Source organism: Phaenicophaeus curvirostris, chromosome 1, assembly GCF_032191515.1.
Source record: "Phaenicophaeus curvirostris isolate KB17595 chromosome 1, BPBGC_Pcur_1.0, whole genome shotgun sequence".
Taxonomy (NCBI): Eukaryota; Metazoa; Chordata; class Aves; order Cuculiformes; family Cuculidae; genus Phaenicophaeus; species Phaenicophaeus curvirostris.
In genome coordinates, this window is record NC_091392.1 from 114,377,103 (window position 1) to 114,397,291 (window position 20,189).

A 20,189-nucleotide genomic window follows, 5' to 3' on the forward strand; every position below is an offset into this window, starting at 1 on the left:
GTATCATCTCAGTTGGAAAGGGAAAATAAAGCAATAAGCTGCATAGGAATAGCATTTAGGTATTACTTCATGACACAGTTCGGTGATAACTTTAAAAGAAGTTTCTGTGAAAATTTTGTTGGGGAGTTAAAAAAGCCATACAAACATGTGCCTGATTTAAAGAGAGATTCTTAGTTATTGCCGTATCTGCATATTTATCATAAATAAACTTGAAGTGTGCTTAGCTTGAATCTGCATAAGTTTGGACACTAATTGTACCGTATACTTTACAATTCAAACCAAGAAATGAGAAGGTAGTGTAACCCAGCTTTAGCTTCAGATATCATTAAATCGTAAGGCTAGAAATTTGACTTTTGTTCTGCTAATGAGCAAAGTAAATTTCAAGTGAGTTGGATGTATTTTGCATTTGTTGATTACAATTTATAGATGGTTTTCAGGTTCAACCCATAAATCTTAAACTACATCATTCCAAATCACTTTTTGATTAGTATCTTAATTAAAATCCATTCTAATTGGTAGAAGTACATTTGTATTTCAGTTAATTATGTTTCAGGCAATCTTATTTAAAATTATTCTAGCCAGCAGATAAATTTATCTGTATGAAACCAAGATTTGCTTTTAAAATCTTTAGAGTTAATTAATTAATATGCAACTTAATTAGATGTGAAATACTTTGGTTTTTCATTTCATGAATTAGAAATCCAAGAATGAGATGAGAGCCATTACAATGAAACTACTTCTATTCTAGTGTTACATATATCCTAAAATAAACTGTTACTAAGTTACTCCTAGTAAAGTTATGCCAATCTATAATCACAATCTTATTAAAAAGTGAAGGTGTGTTTTAGTTCCTTCATTGTTGCATGTCTTAGGGAATTGAAGTGGCTAGAAGATTTGATAGATCTGTTTGCTTCTTGTTCCTTAAATGAAGCTGCGTTGTGTGGGATGTCACTGCTGCTTAAATATGCATTTTCAGCTATAAGTGATGTTTTTTCAAAATCAATATTCAACACATCTATGAAGGAAAGTGTTGAAAAGGAACAAAATTGATGAAGTCTTGCAAGGCTCTGTTTCTTTCTGTGTTTTCCAACTGGGGTGGAGTGGAGACGGGGAAGATGACATGCATAACCTCGTAAATCTTGCTGGTCAAAGCAGAATGAGAATTTTAATGCATCATAATTTTATCCAATTCAAAAACCAGTGACTTTATTTTTGTCTGTTTCAGACTAATGGTATCAAAGTGAAAAACAAAAGCAGGAAGAAGAACTCAAAAGACTTGAAGGTCAGTAACTCTTTAGCTGCTTACTACAAACAGATTTTTTTTTTAGAATTACTAGCATTCATATATATAGAGACTGTTTTCTTAAATACCTTGTGAAGGCTAGTTCTTGAAGTAGTTTTTCCTGAAGTAAAATAGTACTGTTAAGACTCTATTTACACTTCTGGGGTTTGTCAGTATAAGAGGTATTTCTGAATTTGAAAAAAAAAGTTATTTGTTGATAGCTTTGGTTCTGGCTGGATACCAGTAAGTTCAGTCTGTCCACTGTTTTCATTTTGAATGACAGTTTTGCTCTTAATCGCCCGTATGGGAAAATGAAAAAAACACCTGTCAATACAGTACACTGTCTGCACTATGTAATTAATACTTTCTGCTCCATTTCTTTTTGCACTGATAAATAGCAAATTTGGAGAAAGACACTTGACCAGTCATTTGGAGAAAGAAGAATGTGTCCTTAAACCTTGGGAAATAGATCTGAGATATGTCTAACTGTCTTTTCTGATAGTTTTTATGGGCCTATCAGTGACTGAAGTTGCAAGCGTCCTATTTATTGCTCAGAAAGATATTATTATTATTTGTTCAAGACTTTATAAATTTTGCTAGGAATAATATCCTACCCAAAACTTAGTGTCTTTTGCCCTGCTTTGCTAGGATTTTGCTTTATTGAAAGTTTCAGATACAGTCATCTTTTCCCGCTGTTTTATAATTCTACTAGAAATTCAGGAGTAAACTTAAGATTTTTTAAATTTTTTTTTCTATTCTAAACAGCCAGGGTTTTTTTTCTATGACTTGGATGCATTTATACAAGTCTATTTGTAAAGTTATCACATAATAAAAATTAAAAAATAAAACATTTGTAATGGTGAACATAGTAACGGGTATCATGTTAAAACCATGTCAAACTAGGGATAATGCAGGCTTACTTGTAGTAAAATTACTGAAGCTTGAAGGCTCTCAGGTGTAAGGAAAGATTCTTAGAAAGTGAGTTATGTGCAGCTCAGTAGCAGGAAGTTATACAAAAGTCGTAAGAAAGTAAAGCTGTAGTGTTGTTTGTTTTTTAATCCAAACTCAGTGAAAAATCAGGCACAGCTACAATTTTGATGAAAATGAGGTAAAAGGAGGGAGGTTGGGCAGAATATACCAATTTCTTTTCCAAAATAAGTTGTGTAGAAGAAATTACGAATTTTAAATTAGAACTTTCTCAAATGGCTTAGTACTCATAATTATACTTAAAAGCTTTTCAATTCATAATATGGTATCTGAACATGATAAAGTTACAGAACAAGGCTCATGTAAATAAGTTACTCATAGTTTCTACAGTGGGTCATTTTGCATCTACTTCTCTGAGTGAAAATATTAATAACTTTTTTTTTTTATTTAGTCTATTTTAGTATTATCCAGTGGAATTAGTACAGCCCCACGAGAAGATGAAGAGATATTTATAGAAGAAAATACTTTGTAAGTACTGTCATACATCTTTGCTTTTATTGCCTGAACTTCAGAGTGCTTTGCAGCTACTGGAGAAGACAGAGTCTTGGAAAACACCAAGTCTGGGTTGACATCTGAGTGTTTGATATGGGCTTGTATAGATACATTACATCTCTGTTTCCAGGGCAACTCTAAAGGTTATTAGAATTTTAAGGATCTTAACGCAGGAAGTAACGAAATGTTTGCCAGGTTGTAGCACAATACATCGTCTAAAGCAAAAGCTATTTTTTCAAGTAAGATCTTAATTTCGTCGTCTTCCATTTTAATGTAGCAAGAAATTAGTTAATAAATTTGTACATACTCTGTCAGTCACAACTGAACTTTGCCATCCACACCATAGCAAGCAGGTTGTGGTGCTGAATTGAGGTCATGAGAGGTGTGTTGGTCAGAATTTGTGTGTTAATCTAGAGTCAAACTCTTGTATTCCGAGCCTGGTTTTGCTCTTGCTTATAGATGTGAAAGCTGCTAGGCGAGAGCTAGGCCTTATTACTAGTTAGTGAAAGGACAGTTAATAAGCTGAGCAGTTAAGTATTTTGAGGCTAGTGTTTATTCTGCTTGTTTGGAAGAAGTTTGCTGTTCAGGTATATTTTAGCGGTATGTAGTTACTGTACAGGATACTTTTTTCAGTATGTATGAAAAATACAATTTTTAGTGACAAGAACTATTGTTCATATGCACTATTTCTTTCTTCTCTTTCTCTCTCTTTCTTAATGCTACAGAGATTTTACTAATTGTGATGAACCATTTGTAATCCCAGAATATCTTCGGGAGCAACTAGAAGAATTTGAAGCTCTTTGTGACATTTCAAGTAGTAACAGTTATTCAAGACTTTTGGATAATAACTCAGATCAAACCTGTGAAAGCTTATATGAGTATGTGAACATTTCTGTGCTTAGCAGTTTAAAAGTTTTAATATTACTTCACAATTTTTGTAACATTTATAACATAGTAAGTCCAGAATTTGAGTCCGCGTGGTCTAGTATATGAAGGTATCTACATAAAGGTATGTACTAATGCTTTGAAGTAGTTGCATGTTTTTACCAAGATGTGGAGAAGCAAGAGTATTATTTGAAATTTTAGTGCTTGGTTAGAACACCATCTTCCAAGTGATTGTTCTTCAGTAGCTCTAGAGGTTCTTTACTTTTACGTATTAGTGTGAAAAGGTAATGTGAAATGTGATTTTAGAATTACATGGAAAACAATGATTAATGATGACAGAGTTTTTTTTCTTTAAGGTATTTCTCTCAAATCTTGGAAGAACATGGCCCTATGGAAATAAATAATAAATTACTAATTGGGGAATATGAACATTTCCCTGTAGAAGCTCGAAAGATTGTAGAAGATGAAGGTGGTCTGAAACGTTTTCTTCTGAAATCCCTTCGCTTTATTATGGTGGATAATCTTATTGGCTTAAGAAAACATGATGTTCTTATTAAAGAAAGTACAAACAGAAATGAGACTGGAAATAATGAAGAAGAAAATGATATAGTCTGTAATGTGCAAGAAGATTCTTCCCAGAACAAGCTACAGTTAAATCCAGCTGCTAAGGAATTCAAACCTTTGTCTTGTCCTAACCAGCCCCATATATCAACATCTACTGACTTAACAGTAGCAAGTTATGAGCCTCCACGATATTTGCCCTGGTCTTTTTCTACTTCACGTGAATTGGTGCCTTCTTTGCACAGTCAGAGTATTGACACCATACGAAATCAGTCATCATTTTCAGACATTTTACTAAACGGTGTATTTTTTCCTCAGACTTCCTGGGGTTATCAATATGAAGGAATATTGTCAGTGCCTTCTCAAATGCCTTTCATGGCAAATGTTGCCAGGCAACCCAGTTATATTTATGCTGATCATGTAGCTTATCAGGATAATGACAAATCAACCACTTCAAACAGAAAATACGTCTTAAGCAGTTTTATATCACCTGAAATACAAACACGTGAAGACCTTCAGTGCCAAGTGGAAAACTCCGATAACACATTTTATGAAGATAGTTTTGCTCTTGAAAATAGTACAAATGAAGCTGAACGTGGTATACAGGTTATTAAGACAGAAAAAGAAAGCAGAGGTATACCTCGAATGAAAACCAATCCTCATACAAGGATGATAGCTGTTCAGGTAAGAAATTAAAATGGAACATTTATTTGAGAGCTTTTAAGTCATAAATGACAATGTTAAGCACTGGAAAGTGGGACTCCTTTTTGAGTGATTTCTTTATGACTTCCCAAATGGCCAAATGACGGAGAGTTTCAAGAGCGAATTTTCAAGTATAACTTAAGGCCACCTAAATATAAGGGATCTTAAAGGTAGTATTTAGCATTCTCTAGGACTTATCATGCAAAAAAAGACCACTAGTTGGAAGATACTGAGGTGTTTATCAGACTGGGGAGTTCCTTTGAACTTACAGTTGGAGTTGCTCACACTTTCTACAACTACTTTAGTTTTTCATTTGGAGTTCTTTAAAGAGGTGGTCACTGAATTTTGTTCTGCCTGAATTTTTTGCAGATCTTTTGACCCAGGATCAAAGGAGGGAACTAGTGTACATCAGTTTAAACTTTGCTGTAGTGGTTAAAGAAAGTCCTTCATTGTCATCATTTTTCTTTTTGTAACCAGTTCAGTGATTTGCTTTTACTTTCACAATATTTGAGGATTTGGATAGTTTGTACATTCTAACAGTTGCTGTCTGCTGCTTCCCTCCTGGTCCTTACGGTGGCAACTGAGCTGGAGGGTGAATTTAGGGGTATGCTTCCTCACATTTCCTCTTATCTCCTGAAGTAAAAAGCTCTGAAACTTTTGTCACTACAGGCAGAGAAAGCATTGCTGAGCACCTTGAAAGGGGCAGGGCACGCAGGTGTACGGAAGAGGGGCTGGAGCATTCACTCTTTAGTGATACCCCAGAGTCAGATCAGCATACACTACTTGTCAAAACACACTTCAGGTAACAGAGGGAAACAGTGGCCACATCCACATTTTTTACAGAAAATGTTTTGGATTAAGATGCAGAGTTTTCAGTTCTGGATGTGGCAGTTTCACACATACATTTGTGAGAAATTATCCAACGTGCTGGAGGGACTGATGGGGAGGCGTTCCTAATCTTCATTTGTGATTTATCATTAAGGGAGGAATAGCCGTTTATACCTAGAAGAGAAATAGTTATTTTGTTTTTGCTTTCTAAATTGCTTTCTAATTCCTGAGCAGTTGCTGAAAGTTAGTTTCCCATCAGTCTTAGCAGATGTTACTTGGCTGACTGAACTTTTAAAATGGCATTTCTGTTTGGTTCTTGAACACATGCAACAAAGGAGTAGTGAATTTTGGTTAGTAGGGATCGAAAAAGTGCTAGACAATAGGTATGTTTGTTTGCAGAAGCGTAGTAGAACAAGATCTTTAACGTTATCTGACTATGATTTTTAATAGCCAATTAGAAAGGCAACATCATATACCGGATCTTTAATATGTTGCGTGGTTAGATTGTAAGCTTCAGTTCTTTCAGCAAGTCCTTGATGAGTGGTATTAAAGGAAGGTAAGCAAGGACGCTGAAGATCCTTGAGTCTTGTCGGTTCTGAGTAGAAGCATTTACTTAGCAGATCCTGAGTTTTAGTGGAGCCACAAACCAGGTCCTTGGTGGGCTGTCAGACACTTTTTTTGCAAGTCTTAAATTTTCAGGCATTTAGAGGACAGCTATGCTTAAAGACTCTGAGAACTGTTCTTAATAGAAATGCTTCGTGGTCAATTTAAACTAGGGAAAGATCACAACATAAAAAAGAGCTTTCGTCAAAGACTGGACTCCATTTCAGAAACACTTGCATAATTTCATTTTTCATTATAGATAGACCTGCTTCATAACATAGGTGGATTTGTAAAATGGTAGATTAGATACAAAAATTCCAAAACAGAGCTGACCTGCTAGTTGCATAGGTAAACTGCAAAGCTTCTTAATCAACTAATAATTTGTTGTATTCTAGGTAACTCATGAGGTGGCTGATAGGGAAACTAATACCTTGCCTTTTCATCCATTTGAAATGCAACATGTAAGTTACCTACATATTTGTTTATATTTCTCACAAAGAAGGTTAAAGGAATGCCCAAAAGTTTAGTAGTGAGATGATAAAGATTCTCTGAAAATTGCATGTTTTAAGAGGTATTTTTGATTGTCTCCCCCCTTCATGGTGGGCCGTATTCTGTGATCATGTTCTTGGAAACTTCACATAGACCCACAGCAAGTAGGTTTTGGAACTTTGTTCTGTAGCTGTTCACTACAACATACTCTAACAGCTGAAGTTTAATATTTCCTCTCAAAAAAATGTTGGGGTTTGATTTAAATGCTCCATTTGGGCACATGGGCCATTCAGGCTGAGGTTAATGATAGTCTTATGTCTATACAAAAAGTTAAAAGTGAGAGAACACAGCCTTTCAACTCTGCATATTCCATTCATGTTCAGACACAAATGTTGATTTCCTGAGCTGGATTGAAACTATTATGCAACTGTTTTACCACAGGGTGCTAAGCACAAAGTGCAATCAGCGTTAAGAGCCCCAACTCTTGAATACTCTGTGAAATAAAGTTTTACTTAACTTACTACAACAAGAAAGGTAACAAATGATTAGTAGTGATTAACAAGTTAACAGTTAACACCTTTCAAGGCAATGCATTTAATCATTACTACAAGAGAATAAGTATAGTAATTAAGAAGACTATGTCACCAATTGCCCTATCATCATCATCCAGATCTGCAGTTGCTAGGGTGCCCTTTTTGATTCTGCAGTGAGGATTTGGAGAGCCTGTCCTGGCAATTGGGAGGGCGTGCACAGTGCCTCCACTGGTAGGTAGGGTCCTCCAACCATCCCTGCGAGGGGTCCAGCTTTTATATCCTTGAATAAACAAATTACATCACCCCAAAAGCCTGGTGTCTCTGGTTCCAGCTGCTTACTGCCTTCCTCCCCACCCCCAGCACAGCACAATTCCACTGATAATAGCAATGTGAGAAGTTACTGATTCAACAATACACCTAGCAACGTAAATTCAAATGATTCCTCTAGGCCAGTTGATCAGGCTCTGTCACTTGAACAACTTTCTTCCCCCACATACAAAAAAGTCCCACCCCAACCATACTCAGAGTTTTAAATCTCAACTATTGGCAGACTGTTTCTTTTAATTATCATTAATGTTTGCTGCCTTGTGGTCTGTGGTAATAGATAGTAGATAGGATTTTATAACTGATTTATTTTCAGGGAGATATTCTGCGTATGGAAAAAGAGCATCAAGTATTACAAGAACAACTTAAAGAAGCACAGGAAAAATATGAACAGTTACAAAGCCGAAGCTCGGAGGAAATTGGTGCTTTAAAAGAGCTGCTAAAGAAAAGTGTTGAAGAGACTGAGGTAATACTTTTATTTATGCAACAGTGGGACAAACTGCAGTGGCTCACAAAATTGGTTGCAATTGATCAACAGTATTTTTGAAACCTGACTCGTAGCCCTCATTGCTGCAAAGTCTAACTCGGCCAACTTGATCTTTGTGTGTCATCTTCATTTGAACACACCTAAACAGGGGACAGGACAAGAGGGAATGGCCTCGAGCTCCGCCAGGGGAGATTTAGGCTGGACATTAGGAAAAAATTCTTCACAGAAAGGGTCATTGGGAACTGGAACAGGCTGCCCAGGGAGGTGGTTGAGTCACCTTCCCTGGAGGTGTTTAAGGCAGGGATGGACGAGATGCTAAGGGACATGGTTTAGTGTTTGATAGGAATGGTTGGACTCGATGATCTGGTGGGTCTCTTCCAACCTGGTTATTCTATGATTCTAAACACAGAGGGTATTGTTGCCTCCATCTAGTGGATAGGTATTGGTTTTAGTTCAATGCAAGAACAAAAGATGACTGCATTGCTGCCTCTTTCCTCCTTCTTGGCTTGTTGGGTTTCCCAACAGACTTTTTTTCCTTGAAAATTACTGGGAGCAAGAGGAGTGGACCCTGAACAATGCTGTCAGCCTATTATCAATTTGGATTAATTTTGTAGTTAAAGCTGTAGATGCTACAGGCTACTTATTTGTCTACATTTTTCTTTTTAAAAAAAAATTTAATAGTTCAGGTGAAACCAAAGCCATCTCTCCCCATGCCCTCTCTTTAATTTCCAGGAAGTTGGGGTCTGTCATCCAATCTCTGTTTAGTTTGGGTTCGTTTTTTTTTTCCTTTCATTCATGTGTTGGAGTAAACTTCTGTATGGCAGCTTGGGAGTCCCTGCCTTCCAGCTTTGTTGGCTGCAAGTAGCCTGGCAAACCTTTACGTGGGTTATAATGTGACTCATAACTGTTTCTCTGTATGAATGTTTGGTAAAAACGTGAGCTCAAAAAGTTTTGAGCTGACAGCACGGCTGTACGCAGGGTGGAGGAACTTGTCTACGGGCACTGTAAGCATTTGTTTAAAAATATTTTCTGTATTTTCATTGATGCTACTTTGGGTTTTTTAAACATTTATGGTAGCCATAAGAAAAATTGCTGTCTTAACTCTGTTATGATTTGTAGCTTCCCAGCTGTTAGTACGGCAACAACAGTATCAGTACTGATTTTGAGTTGGATTTCGAGCTGGATTTCAGTATGTATTTGTAGATGACACTGTGGAACTGGGTTTCTTTTCTTAGCTCACCGCAGAAGAGCATTGTATCTGTTCTGAAGCCATGTAAATGAGTTGTGCAGATCGTTGCAGGAAAGCATTTATGAGAATGTTGCTCACATTAAGCACCTGAACTAACAGTAAATTAATTACTAGTAAAACTCTGTTACAGTAACTTTCGCTGGCTTAGCTTTTGATCATAAGTGTCAGCAGTCTCCTTTAACTTGCATTTGCATAAAATAGTATTTTCAGAAATAATATTTTCTGCTTTTAGGTATCAAAGAGTGAACTGGATTGGCTTCATCAAGACTTAGAAATAAAAGTGAAAAAATGGCAACAAGAGAAAAAAGAAAATCAAGAGAACTTAAAAGCACTAAGGAACACAGCTAAAAAGCGTACAGATACAAATGATAGGTACGAATTTTATATACAGATTTACGTCACTTTCCCTTTGCTTGATTTTTTTTTTTTTAAACCAGCAATAAGTACAGCTATTTCCGATAGAATGTAATAAGTCTCAGTACCTACAATTCCATCAGGTATGCAGAGAGAAAGCGCAAACTTGTTGCCTGGATGGTGTCATTTTGAAATGAGTTAAATGTAATTCTTGGATTAGTTCTGCTGTTAATGGGGTCTACATACAGTGTTAATTAACCTAATTAATAAATCCTAATCCTTCACTATTTAAGGAATTCCCATGTTTTCCAGAATCCTTTAGATTTGCGCTGCTTTTTCACTGTTTTTCTACACGGCTTACCACTGCTTTCTCAACATGCTCCTACACTGCATTATGATTAACTTTAAATTTTCGTTCCTGTTTTCATTCTTCCCAGGTATTCGAAGACCATAGATGAGAAGGAAAAGCAGTATAATGTATATTTAAATACATTTCTTGAGACCAGGTAAAACTCTTGTACTTTTAAGTAATATTACATTTTTCTACTGAGGTATCTGCTTCATTCATTAGGAAAAATAAGCACTTTAACTTATATCTCTTGTTCTCAGTTAGTTTACTTTTATGTATCATAAGTAAATATCATCTTTCTTTTAGATATTTAGAATAATGAAAATCTAGGCTTTCAAAATACGCTGATACTTTTCCCTTGATTATACAATATTGTGTTCTAGAACACACTGTAGTAGTTGGATGTGATAGGGACATACTGAACAGTTGTATGTACCTTCTAGATCTTCACACCGTTAGTCTTAAATGCGTATAAGGTTAAACATTTTTCTAGAAGTTACTCTTTGACATATACTATAAACTCAAGGTTTCATGTATAGATACTGTCTTTATGTGTATGAGCAGGCTGAGAACAATAATACTGCATGACTGCAGTAGTCAAACTCCTATAAGCTTTCCAGATCACATAGTGGAATGTGGTTGAGAGATCCCAGGGCTGTGTCCCTGGAGCCAGTGGAATGGCTACATGAGCACGGTCCTGTATCTGAAGGCACAAGCCATATAGTGTTGAGATGTGTGGCTCTGAAAGAGAGAGAAGCAATAGTAGTAGGAAACCTCTAAAATGCCATAAATTTTAAATACTGCTCTGTTGTAAACATTACTAAAATATTTAACCTCTTTATTTGCAGTAATAAACTTGCTACTGAGAAAGTAAAATTGGAAGAGCTTATAAAAAAGAGTCAAGATGACTGCCAAGAGTATGTGAACAGAGCTGTTAAAGCAGAGGTAAAGCCAAAAATCTTGAAACATTTTTGCTAGAGGTCGGATCATTTGTACTGACAGTAGTTGTGAAAGATGACTAGGGAAGTCTTATCTAACAATTTACATTTTGAAAAGCATCTAAGACACTTCATAAGCAGATATCAAAAATGTTAATCAAATATTGGCAAGTGCTGTTCATGATTTTACCCTACAAAACTTTTTAGATCACCAAGGCACATTATTAGTATTGACCAATACTACAGGTGCACAGAATTCAGGGCACATGGCCTGGCCCCAAACAAAATTCAACTACTAATTCAGTTTCATACTTATCCTTGTTATGAATGGATTGCATTAGTAAGAACTCACTATAGGAACATAAAAAATTCCTTGTTCAAATTGTCGTGGTTAATAAATTAGCTACTTCTTTATCAGGTAAAATCAGAATGCAGCAATTGACTTATGTTTTTCACTGAAAGGGGGAGAGTACTGATAAATACAAAGAAACAGTGTTTTCTTCACTGGAAGTGCTTTGAAAATCATGAACAATTCTCCCTTCTTAAGAAGGGCTTGAAGGCTGACTTATCTGCAGTAAGATTTTATAGAAAGATTAGATTGGTGCACACTAGTCTTCAGCCATGCAGTATTTAAAAAGCTGCCTTAATCACTTAAAGAGCGCGTGTGTGTTTGTATGTATAGGATAAATGGCAAAGGGAATGCTTAAGGAAGCTTCCTACAGTCATTTGAAGTAAACGTAGCCCTTTTATCCTTCTTAAGGCCTGCCAGGGTTGTTAATTCCACTTGAAATTCACACCGTAGGAACTGTCTGAGTGTGTCACGCTCTGTATAATCAACCTATTGTTTCAGATCCTTATTAAAATCTATTTTGAGGCTTTATGCCTTGTGCTTTCTACACTTTTTTTTTAACACCGTTATGTTTTATTACAGATATCGGTACTCAAAAACTGGAAGGAAACCGAAGCATGCAAGCTAAATGGTATAGTTGCCAATGCAGAAGCAAATCTTAAGATGCTGAAGTCATTGAGCAGGTATGGAGAGTTGACACCTGAAATTTCAGTACCGCTTGTTGCTAAATACCAGTAACTCCTGGATGTTTGATCCTGATCATTTAACTGGACAAGTCAGTTTTGCTCAGGAAGGAGTGCTAGCCTGAAAGGTGCGTAGAAATACAATAGCTAAATGTAGCTTCCCTGAAGCTGAGTTTCTTCATAGCCTTAAATTACCAGGACATGGGATACTTCAGAAGGAGCAAGTTTCTTGTCTTATTCTTTCTTATCCCAGTAAGATCAGGCTACTGGGAACATTCCAGTTACTCCTGCACAGTATCACTGGGAAAGTGCTACAGAGTAAATAGAAAAGAGTGCAAACAAAAGTCCTTTACATTGTTTTCTTCCTTACAAGGAACTAATTATCCACTAGCATTACCTTTTTAAAACTTACACTGTGTTCCCTTTTGCTGTCTTCATGTTGCTGCAAAATACTAACTTATATTTGAGGAGTCTGCTTATAAGACCGGATAGGATTGAAGTACCAGAAATTTAACAGGTTTTAACTTTAAATTGCTTTAAGTCTTTAACTGAGATTTAGTTGGTAGGGGAAGGAACTGTTGTAGTAAAAACATTGGTCTTAAATAAAAATAATGGGAATGTTGGAGTTCAACTGAAAATCTTGAATACTTCAGCAGCTCAGCTTCAGCAGCACCTAAGTTGAAGTCACAGATTGATTCTTGGGAAATATTTATTTCAAATGTAAAGAAACAGCTGGAAAAAGTAGAGGTAAGCCTTACTTTGTCTTAACGAGCTTTAAGTAGAACTTTAAGTAACTTAAATAATTTTGCATTCCTTTTTTTAAAATATACAGTTTTAAGTCCATATTATTTAAGAAACGGTTAAGTTACAATGAATATCTTTAATTTTATGAAAGTAAAATCTGTCCTTGACACACTTGCTTCAGAATTGGATCCCACATTAACAAATCTAGTCTCTTGGTTCTTTTGTATTTTTTGAACTTTAGAAATCCATACAACTTCATCAAAAACAACAGGAAACTCTTTGAAAAGTTAAGATGTGAAATGTCTAGGCTGAGTTTTAGGAACTAGAAAGGGTTCCCAAACCCTTTCAAGCATCAGTGCGAGTGCTTAAGTACAGATTTATGTTACTATAGAAAATGGCGGCCTTATGCCTCCATTTGAAGGCCCTGGTGTCTTCAGTGTTTTGCAAAAAGGCAATTGTGTTAAAGCCAGTTTAAGGGAAGGGTGAGCATTAGTTAATGCTGACTTGGAGGATTATTTGTTTTCCTTCTACAGGCCGAGTATGAAGGGAAAATTCAGATGGTGAAAAATAGCGTACGAAGCTGTCTCACTAAAATGGAAACTGTGGAGCTTCCTCCTCCTCCTCCTCCCAGCATCTTCGTATGTATCTTGCATTTGACAGCAGTTTAAGATCTTTAAGTTTGCAGCGATGTTGCTTTGCGCTGTTGGATGTCTGCATGACGAACCTGAATATATACACTTGAATACAAAATAATCTGGCTCTCCGTATGTCCAGAATATATCTGTATATATTCAGAAGGAAAAGGTGCCTGCAGATTAGCATGATGAAGTCTAGTGAGAAGTACATTATCAAGTCCTTTGAGAGGCTTAAGCTGTTTAAAGTGCTTCATGTTCTGTCTGAAGTGGGAGTAAGATTTTTGCACTATTGCGACTTTCCTGTAGCACCAAACCCCACAGAGCCAAGACCCCATTACACCAACATGTGTAACTGATTACAAATACCAAAATCAGCTTCCAGTCTAGGAAGGAACTCGATGGAGTAAAGCCATTTACAGAAATGCATCTGCAATGACTACATCCCAGATAAATACTACTTTAAGCCATTTTCTCATGGACCAACAGTTCCAAAATTGCTTTGCTCAAATCACGTCTGTTACTTCTGAACCCTGCGGGTTGTTCCTGGTGCAAGGACAAAGGCAGTGTAAATCACTCCTCCTTGAACTGTTCATCAGCTCGGTGGTGCGGAGATGTGCGACAGAAATTAAACACTTATAGCCAAGGTAGCTGCAGCAGCGGTGCAAACAATCAATGTGCTGCTAATTTCCACAGCTAGTCATTGTAAAATTGAAACCAGGGCACAGAGCTGATACCCAGTCCTGAAGGAAAATAGCATTCGGAAACCACTGGGCCTGGGACTGTTGAGAGTGAAGGAAAAAATCTTCAGTCATCTCTCAGAGTGTTTATTGACTGGGTTAGTGAGGCACATTGATAGTGCACATACAGATGAAATCCCTGAATTCATTGAAGATGCCACACAACTTTTTAATATATATTATCTAAAGAAAGTTGCTTTTCTGTTATGTTTGGGTTTGGTATAATTTAGATTCAAGGATTTGTTCTAATACTGAGTGTTCATGATTATTACTACAGTTTTTCTATATTTATATAGGTGATTGTTACACTCGCCTGCACACCTTTCCTTACCCACTTATTTCTAGGTATCTCCTTTCTACTTAAGTAGCATTGGCACAGGACTCGTAAGATTATGTGCATAACTTCGTTACCATCAGTTTACAGGTTGGGAAAAAACAACTTTTGAGCCTCTTGTTCTGCGTTTGGTGTCTATTTTTACTGCAGTGATGCAGGAGCAACCTTTCAGAAGACAGATCTACAATTCTTTCAGCTTTGAGAGAATTTCCGTAGGCAAATACAGAGTGTTAAGTAAAAGACTTGATCAACCCCCTTTTTCTTCCCCATTAATTAATTAGAGAGAAGGCAACATATTGCTTAAAAGAAGCGTTAACAAATGCAGAACAAGAATCAGCAGGTTTGGCTATGAAGAAATGTAGAATTTTAGTTCCATGTGTAAGAAAGCAACTTTCCTAAAGCAGTCAGGTTCTGAAACAAGTAGCAGTCACAGGGTCAAACAAGCAAGCTAATTTTAAGGAGCTCTTTCCATTTATGGAAGAGTCATTATTGCAAAAAAAGGAGTCTTCCTAGATCACGTTAGCTCCAGGTTTTTCCAGATGATGACTACAGCTGACATGTATATCTGTTTAAATAAAATTCCACTGGGTAATATATAGATTATATGATCTGCTAAAAGCAGGTAAATTTGTATTTTCCAATTGATGGCGCTTACTTAAAGCAGTTCTGTTTCTACCACCAATTTCAAGCTTTGCTTCTGTACAACTTACAGCTGTCCGACAGCCACGTGTTCTTTAGCAACGCAAGAATAAGTTAAAGGAGCAGTTTGCGTATGTGCCACCCTATTTAATCCTGTTTCAAACAGGTTCTCCGTATGCAGTACATATTGGAGAGCACCTTTGTGCAACGTTTTAACCTAGGTAAAGCCAACTAAGATAAACTGATAAGACCATCCAGTTCCTTAGCATGACCAAATGTGTCATAGTTCTTGCTGCAAATGCTTGAGAGTTCCACTCAATTTCTTTTAGTCAGTGTTTTTCCTGTGAAATCTGTGTATTTCCTAGGTAAAACAAAGCAGACCTCCCATCAGTGATCCAGCCATTGTCATGTATTCCTCTCCATCTGCATCTTCTAATTCACTTCCTGCGTTTTCAAGTTCTGAAGATCAAGGTCCGACACATGCTTCATTTAATAAACAGGCCGGAGTTAAGCCAACGTATGAAAGTTCCAAGTCTTGTTCTGCAAGTGGTGGACTAGTGACAACGCGCTCCAAACCTCTGGAAGCATCATACTCTGATAAAGTTTTGGCAAATTGCCCATCAGGGATTTCTGGAAGCAATACTGAGAATGTCCAGCCAAGCCAGAACCACCAAGGCAACGCACCTGTACAACCGAGGCCTTCTGGACTTCCAAGCAACAAAAAGCTTCCTAAAGCATTTGAAATAATTATTTCACAACTACAGAGTATATTCCCGAACTACAGCAGGTAGGAGAGTGGTGAGGGGGCTGGCACAGGTTGCCCAGGGAAGTCGTGAATGCCCTCATCCCTGGAAGGGTTCAAGGCCAGGTTGGATGGGGCCTTGAGCAGCTTGGGCTGGTGGGAGTTGTCCCTGCCCATGGCAGGGGTGTGGGAACTGGATGAGCTTTTAAGGTCCGTTACAGCCCAAACCATTCTATGACTTGGTTTTTTAATGTCTGTTACGTTATGTTGGAGAACAGAAGTTCTGGACATCCAATGATGAAGTACAAAACCAATTGATTTCTTATTTAGATGGCGTCTGTTTCCCCAAGAACAGAAATATTCATTGTTTTTCCCTCCTCTGCCCTTCCCATTCTGCGAGACATTCCTTAACGGAATAAACCCGCTGTGTTGATTGAGGTGTTTTGGGTTTTTTTCCAGTTAGAACCTCTAACAAAGAGTAGTATTATGTTATTGTTTGGTGTTTTTTACAATTAAGGTACCTAGATCCTAGTTTACTCAGAAGCACTAGAAGCAGGTACTTGCTAGAGTTCATTTGAGAAGTTGGTATCCTGTAAAGGCTCTACTGTTGTGAAATAAAGCAGAGGCCTCGGTGTTCTCCAATGCTGGTAAACAGCCACGGCATTGCCAGTCAGTAATTCTGGTTTTTTCCCCCCTTCAGTTCAGACTTCACTAGCTTCATCAAAGACGTACAAAGAAGAAATGGGAATACGCTATCAGGTTTGAGCTTAGATGAAATTCTAAGCAGAGTGACAGAACTCATTCTGGACCAACAAAATCAGGTACTGTGGGGTGTGCTGTTGCTGCCTTTTCTGCTGTGTCTCTCTGACACAGGGAACAGGGCAGCACACTCCAGAAAAGAATGCGAACTTGCCTTTGCTGTCAAGCTCCAAAACACAAACTTGCTCAAAATTCTTTTCCAACACCTGTCTAGGAACCAACTTCAACAGGGAGACCTACCCAGTCAGCCTCTCCTTCACCAGCGCAGACTGGAACTCGGAGTCGGGAAGTACCCAGCCCACCCAGGGCAAGACCTGTGCATAAAAACACCAGGAGCAAAAATCCATCTCAGCCAAATCTTCAGCCCTGGGGAAATGTTGGAGCAACACCCAAATCAAAATGGAAAAAACTAGATTATACAGTAAGTTCTTAAGAGGAGCGGCTGAGGGAGCTGGGGTTGTTCAGCCTGGAGAAGAGGAGGCTGAGGGGAGACGTTATTGCTCTCTACAAAAAGAAATTTTCACTGAAGGGGTCATTGGGCACTGTCAGAGGCTGCCCAGGGAGGTGGTTGAGTCACCATCCCTGGAGGTGTTTAAAAGACGGGTGGATGAGGTGCTGAGGCGCATGGTTTAGTGATTGTTGGGAATGGTTGGACTTGATTATCCTGGGGGTCTTTTCCAACCTAGTGATTCTCTACTGTTGATATGAAAGTGAAGTTGCCATGTGCTACTTATAAGACATGAAATAATGAAAATTACTTACTAGAATACTTACTAGAATTTGCTGATTTTTATTTTGATTTTGTTGCTAGTTTTTGAATAACTTAATATTTTATTTATAGGCCTCCAGTAACGACCCTTGCACAATATGTCATGATGAGCTAAGCAGAGACTTGTGTGAACTAGAGTGCGGGCATCATTTTCACAGAGAAGTAAGGATTTTTGTTCTTAGGCCGTGGATTCAAAAGTTTATGAACTCTGTTATGTTGCTGTTCCACTTTATAAGAGTAAGCCCCCTCCCCCTTACCCTTCAGTACTTAAAGAACAATACATCATTTTCTTTTGCATCCTTTGTACACCAAGACTTGCTATATTCGCAGTCTAACTGCCTCAGAAAGGTTCCAAGTTTAGATTTTAATTAAAATGATACTTCACCGTAAACCCTGCATGTGCCACCCGACAGCAGTTGCACGAGCAACTTCAGGTAGTAGGAAAGCCAGAATTGTTAGAATAACTTGATACTTCTGCCTGGGACCTTTTCCCTGTGCCTGATTTCTTTCTGCAGAATAGGTGCAAAGGTAAATTAATGGGCACAGCATCAGAATTGGAGAACAGTTTTCTGCCTGCACATTTTACTAACATAGAACATGTTGGGAAACTGCCTACCCCTTAGTGATGATTATTAACGTACTAAAGCAGAACTCGATATTTGACTTTGTTTCCTCAATGTCATCTTATCCTTGCAGTGCATTAGAACATGGCTTAAGCAACACTCAAGTACCTGCCCTATCTGCCGCGTTCATGCTTTGTTACCTGAAGACTTCCCTGAGCTTCCTGTGCGGAACAAGTATCCCTAAACCTTGTTTTAATTGAAGATATTATAAGATACAAAGTGGCTGCAGAATAACCACCGTGCTGAGGAACAGAAAGATGATGCCTAGAAAGCACCAGAACCCTGCTTTTATTGAAAAAGGTAGTAGAACCCGGACTGATTCGGTATTTAACACTTAAAACACTGCAGAATCAAGGCAGTGAGCTCCAAGATCCAGTGCTTTTCCTGGTCGCTGCCTTGAAGCATGAAACCGATGTAGTTCAGAGGCCAGCAGCACACCCAACCAGCAGGGGTTTTTTGGCTAAGGGATATCGAAACTCCTCTATCCACTTGTGCATAATTCCTGTGAAGAGGGGGTTTTCCTTCAGAGCTTACACCGCACTGAAAATAAATTCTAACATCAAACAAGCAGGTGACCTGAATGACAGAATAGCAGAATTTGGAACAGCCCAGATATTACCTTCCTCCGGCATAAATAATTAAAATCTAACTGCAGGATTCCAGTCAGGCTTGTGATCATTATAAATGCAGCTCATATAATTGCAGCTCCTTTCTCTGCAAAAATCCTTAGCCAATAATTCCAATAGTTTAAATAATGACTTCTAGTAATCTTTTTAAACAAGAATTTTTTAACTATTAGTGTGATTCTGTTTGTGTCATGGAGTTGGAATATTATGACTCAACTCTTTAATCTCAAAATATGGTTTTAATTTCCTTCATTGTTTAAGACCCAATTTGTTTAAATCAGAACTACGGCATTTTTGTTTTTGACAAAGCAATGCTGCATCTGTATTCTGTGTGTGAACATTCCTAAACAGTGTGAGGTACAGAATACAAACAGCTGAAAGAATGGTTCTCTTGCTGCTGTAAAAACCTGAGCTTGCCCCAGTAGCCCATCATTGCTGTCAAATTTATCTCCAATAGCCAAAAGACCAGGACGAGAGAGTGTACAGTGTAAAATGTCTGCGTGTACAGCCTGAAAATGACTGTTGTTTGGGGACAAGCAGTATTAAATTGATTACATGAGACTAAGTTAGCTAATTCTAGGGATCATTTGTTCCCTTAAGTGAGTATATATCCTATGGGACTAAGCTTTATCTATCAAAAATAAAATTAAAAATAAAATGACTTCTGCAAGCTGCTGTGGGGGTTTTTTTGTGTACTATTTTTGCTAAGTCTGAGTTATGGGCGAGTTCTCTCCTGTCTGCTGTGGCTTTTGGCTGCAGAATTGGGTACCACGCTGCTCGCCGTTGCAGCACTTGCATTCTTTTCAGCTACTGTTATTTTCTTGGTTGGGGGTTACTTACAGATCATCATCTCTGCTTTACACCCAAGCAGCGCAGCTCACCTTTCCAGAGCAGAGGGAGCCTTGCCCCATGTGCTGTATTTGACAGTGCTGTCCAAATAGAACATCATGTGCCTTGAAGTACCAAGGGCAAGCTGGCTGTCAGCCAATCTGTTTTTAACTCTACCCACAGCACAGAGGGAGCCCCAGGTTCCTAAATAAGCAGAATTGGTTTTGGTCTGTGTTCCTCTTCTTTGCCATGACTCACATAAGCTGGAAAGGTTTCCGTGATTTCTAGAGCTGGTTCACACATCATTAAGAAGGAAGCCTTGGAGCAGCAGCCACTCTCCATGCCCATCCCTGCACAGGGAGAGGGGCCACGGAGCGACTTGAGGTTGTGCACTAGGGCAGCAGATCTGCTCTGGAAATAGCTTTTGAAGTTGGGAGGCGATAGCGCTACTTTGAGCGGCAGGTGGCACTCTTGTAACATCATGGAGACTACAGAGAAGAGCTTCATTCCCAAAACTCAGCCGCTCCGATTTCCTTCTCTTACAGAAGCGTTAAGTTCTAGTAAATAGCTTTTCTTTTTACCCCTACAAGACTGTTGTATGATGTTGAAATAATTCTTACGTTTATTCCTAATATGTGGTATAGAACCAGGGCCAAAC

At 38.0% G+C, this 20,189-nt stretch overlaps 1 protein-coding gene across 4 annotated transcripts in view; it reads left to right on the forward strand.

Moving 5' to 3' along the window:
* The window catches only part of TTC3 (tetratricopeptide repeat domain 3), a 67,693-nt gene extending 48,324 nt beyond the window's left edge, over positions 1-19,369 (forward strand). For 3 of the 4 annotated variants that reach the window (XM_069871564.1, XM_069871573.1, XM_069871591.1), the window contains 17 exons: positions 1,226-1,282; positions 2,661-2,737; positions 3,487-3,639; positions 4,003-4,891; positions 6,736-6,801; positions 8,003-8,152; positions 9,655-9,794; positions 10,214-10,282; positions 10,974-11,070; positions 11,995-12,095; positions 12,749-12,842; positions 13,373-13,477; positions 15,550-15,971; positions 16,627-16,747; positions 16,900-17,106; positions 17,527-17,616; positions 18,151-19,369. In XM_069871564.1, the coding sequence (XP_069727665.1) occupies positions 1,226-1,282; positions 2,661-2,737; positions 3,487-3,639; positions 4,003-4,891; positions 6,736-6,801; positions 8,003-8,152; positions 9,655-9,794; positions 10,214-10,282; positions 10,974-11,070; positions 11,995-12,095; positions 12,749-12,842; positions 13,373-13,477; positions 15,550-15,971; positions 16,627-16,747; positions 16,900-17,106; positions 17,527-17,616; positions 18,151-18,261 (2,949 nt within the window). In that variant the 3' untranslated portion in view covers positions 18,262-19,369. The remainder of the gene's footprint in view (positions 1-1,225; positions 1,283-2,660; positions 2,738-3,486; positions 3,640-4,002; positions 4,892-6,735; positions 6,802-8,002; positions 8,153-9,654; positions 9,795-10,213; positions 10,283-10,973; positions 11,071-11,994; positions 12,096-12,748; positions 12,843-13,372; positions 13,478-15,549; positions 15,972-16,626; positions 16,748-16,899; positions 17,107-17,526; positions 17,617-18,150) is intronic. The other variant, XM_069871580.1, reaches the window with a different exon arrangement.
* Positions 19,370-20,189: the final 820 nt, after the last annotated feature.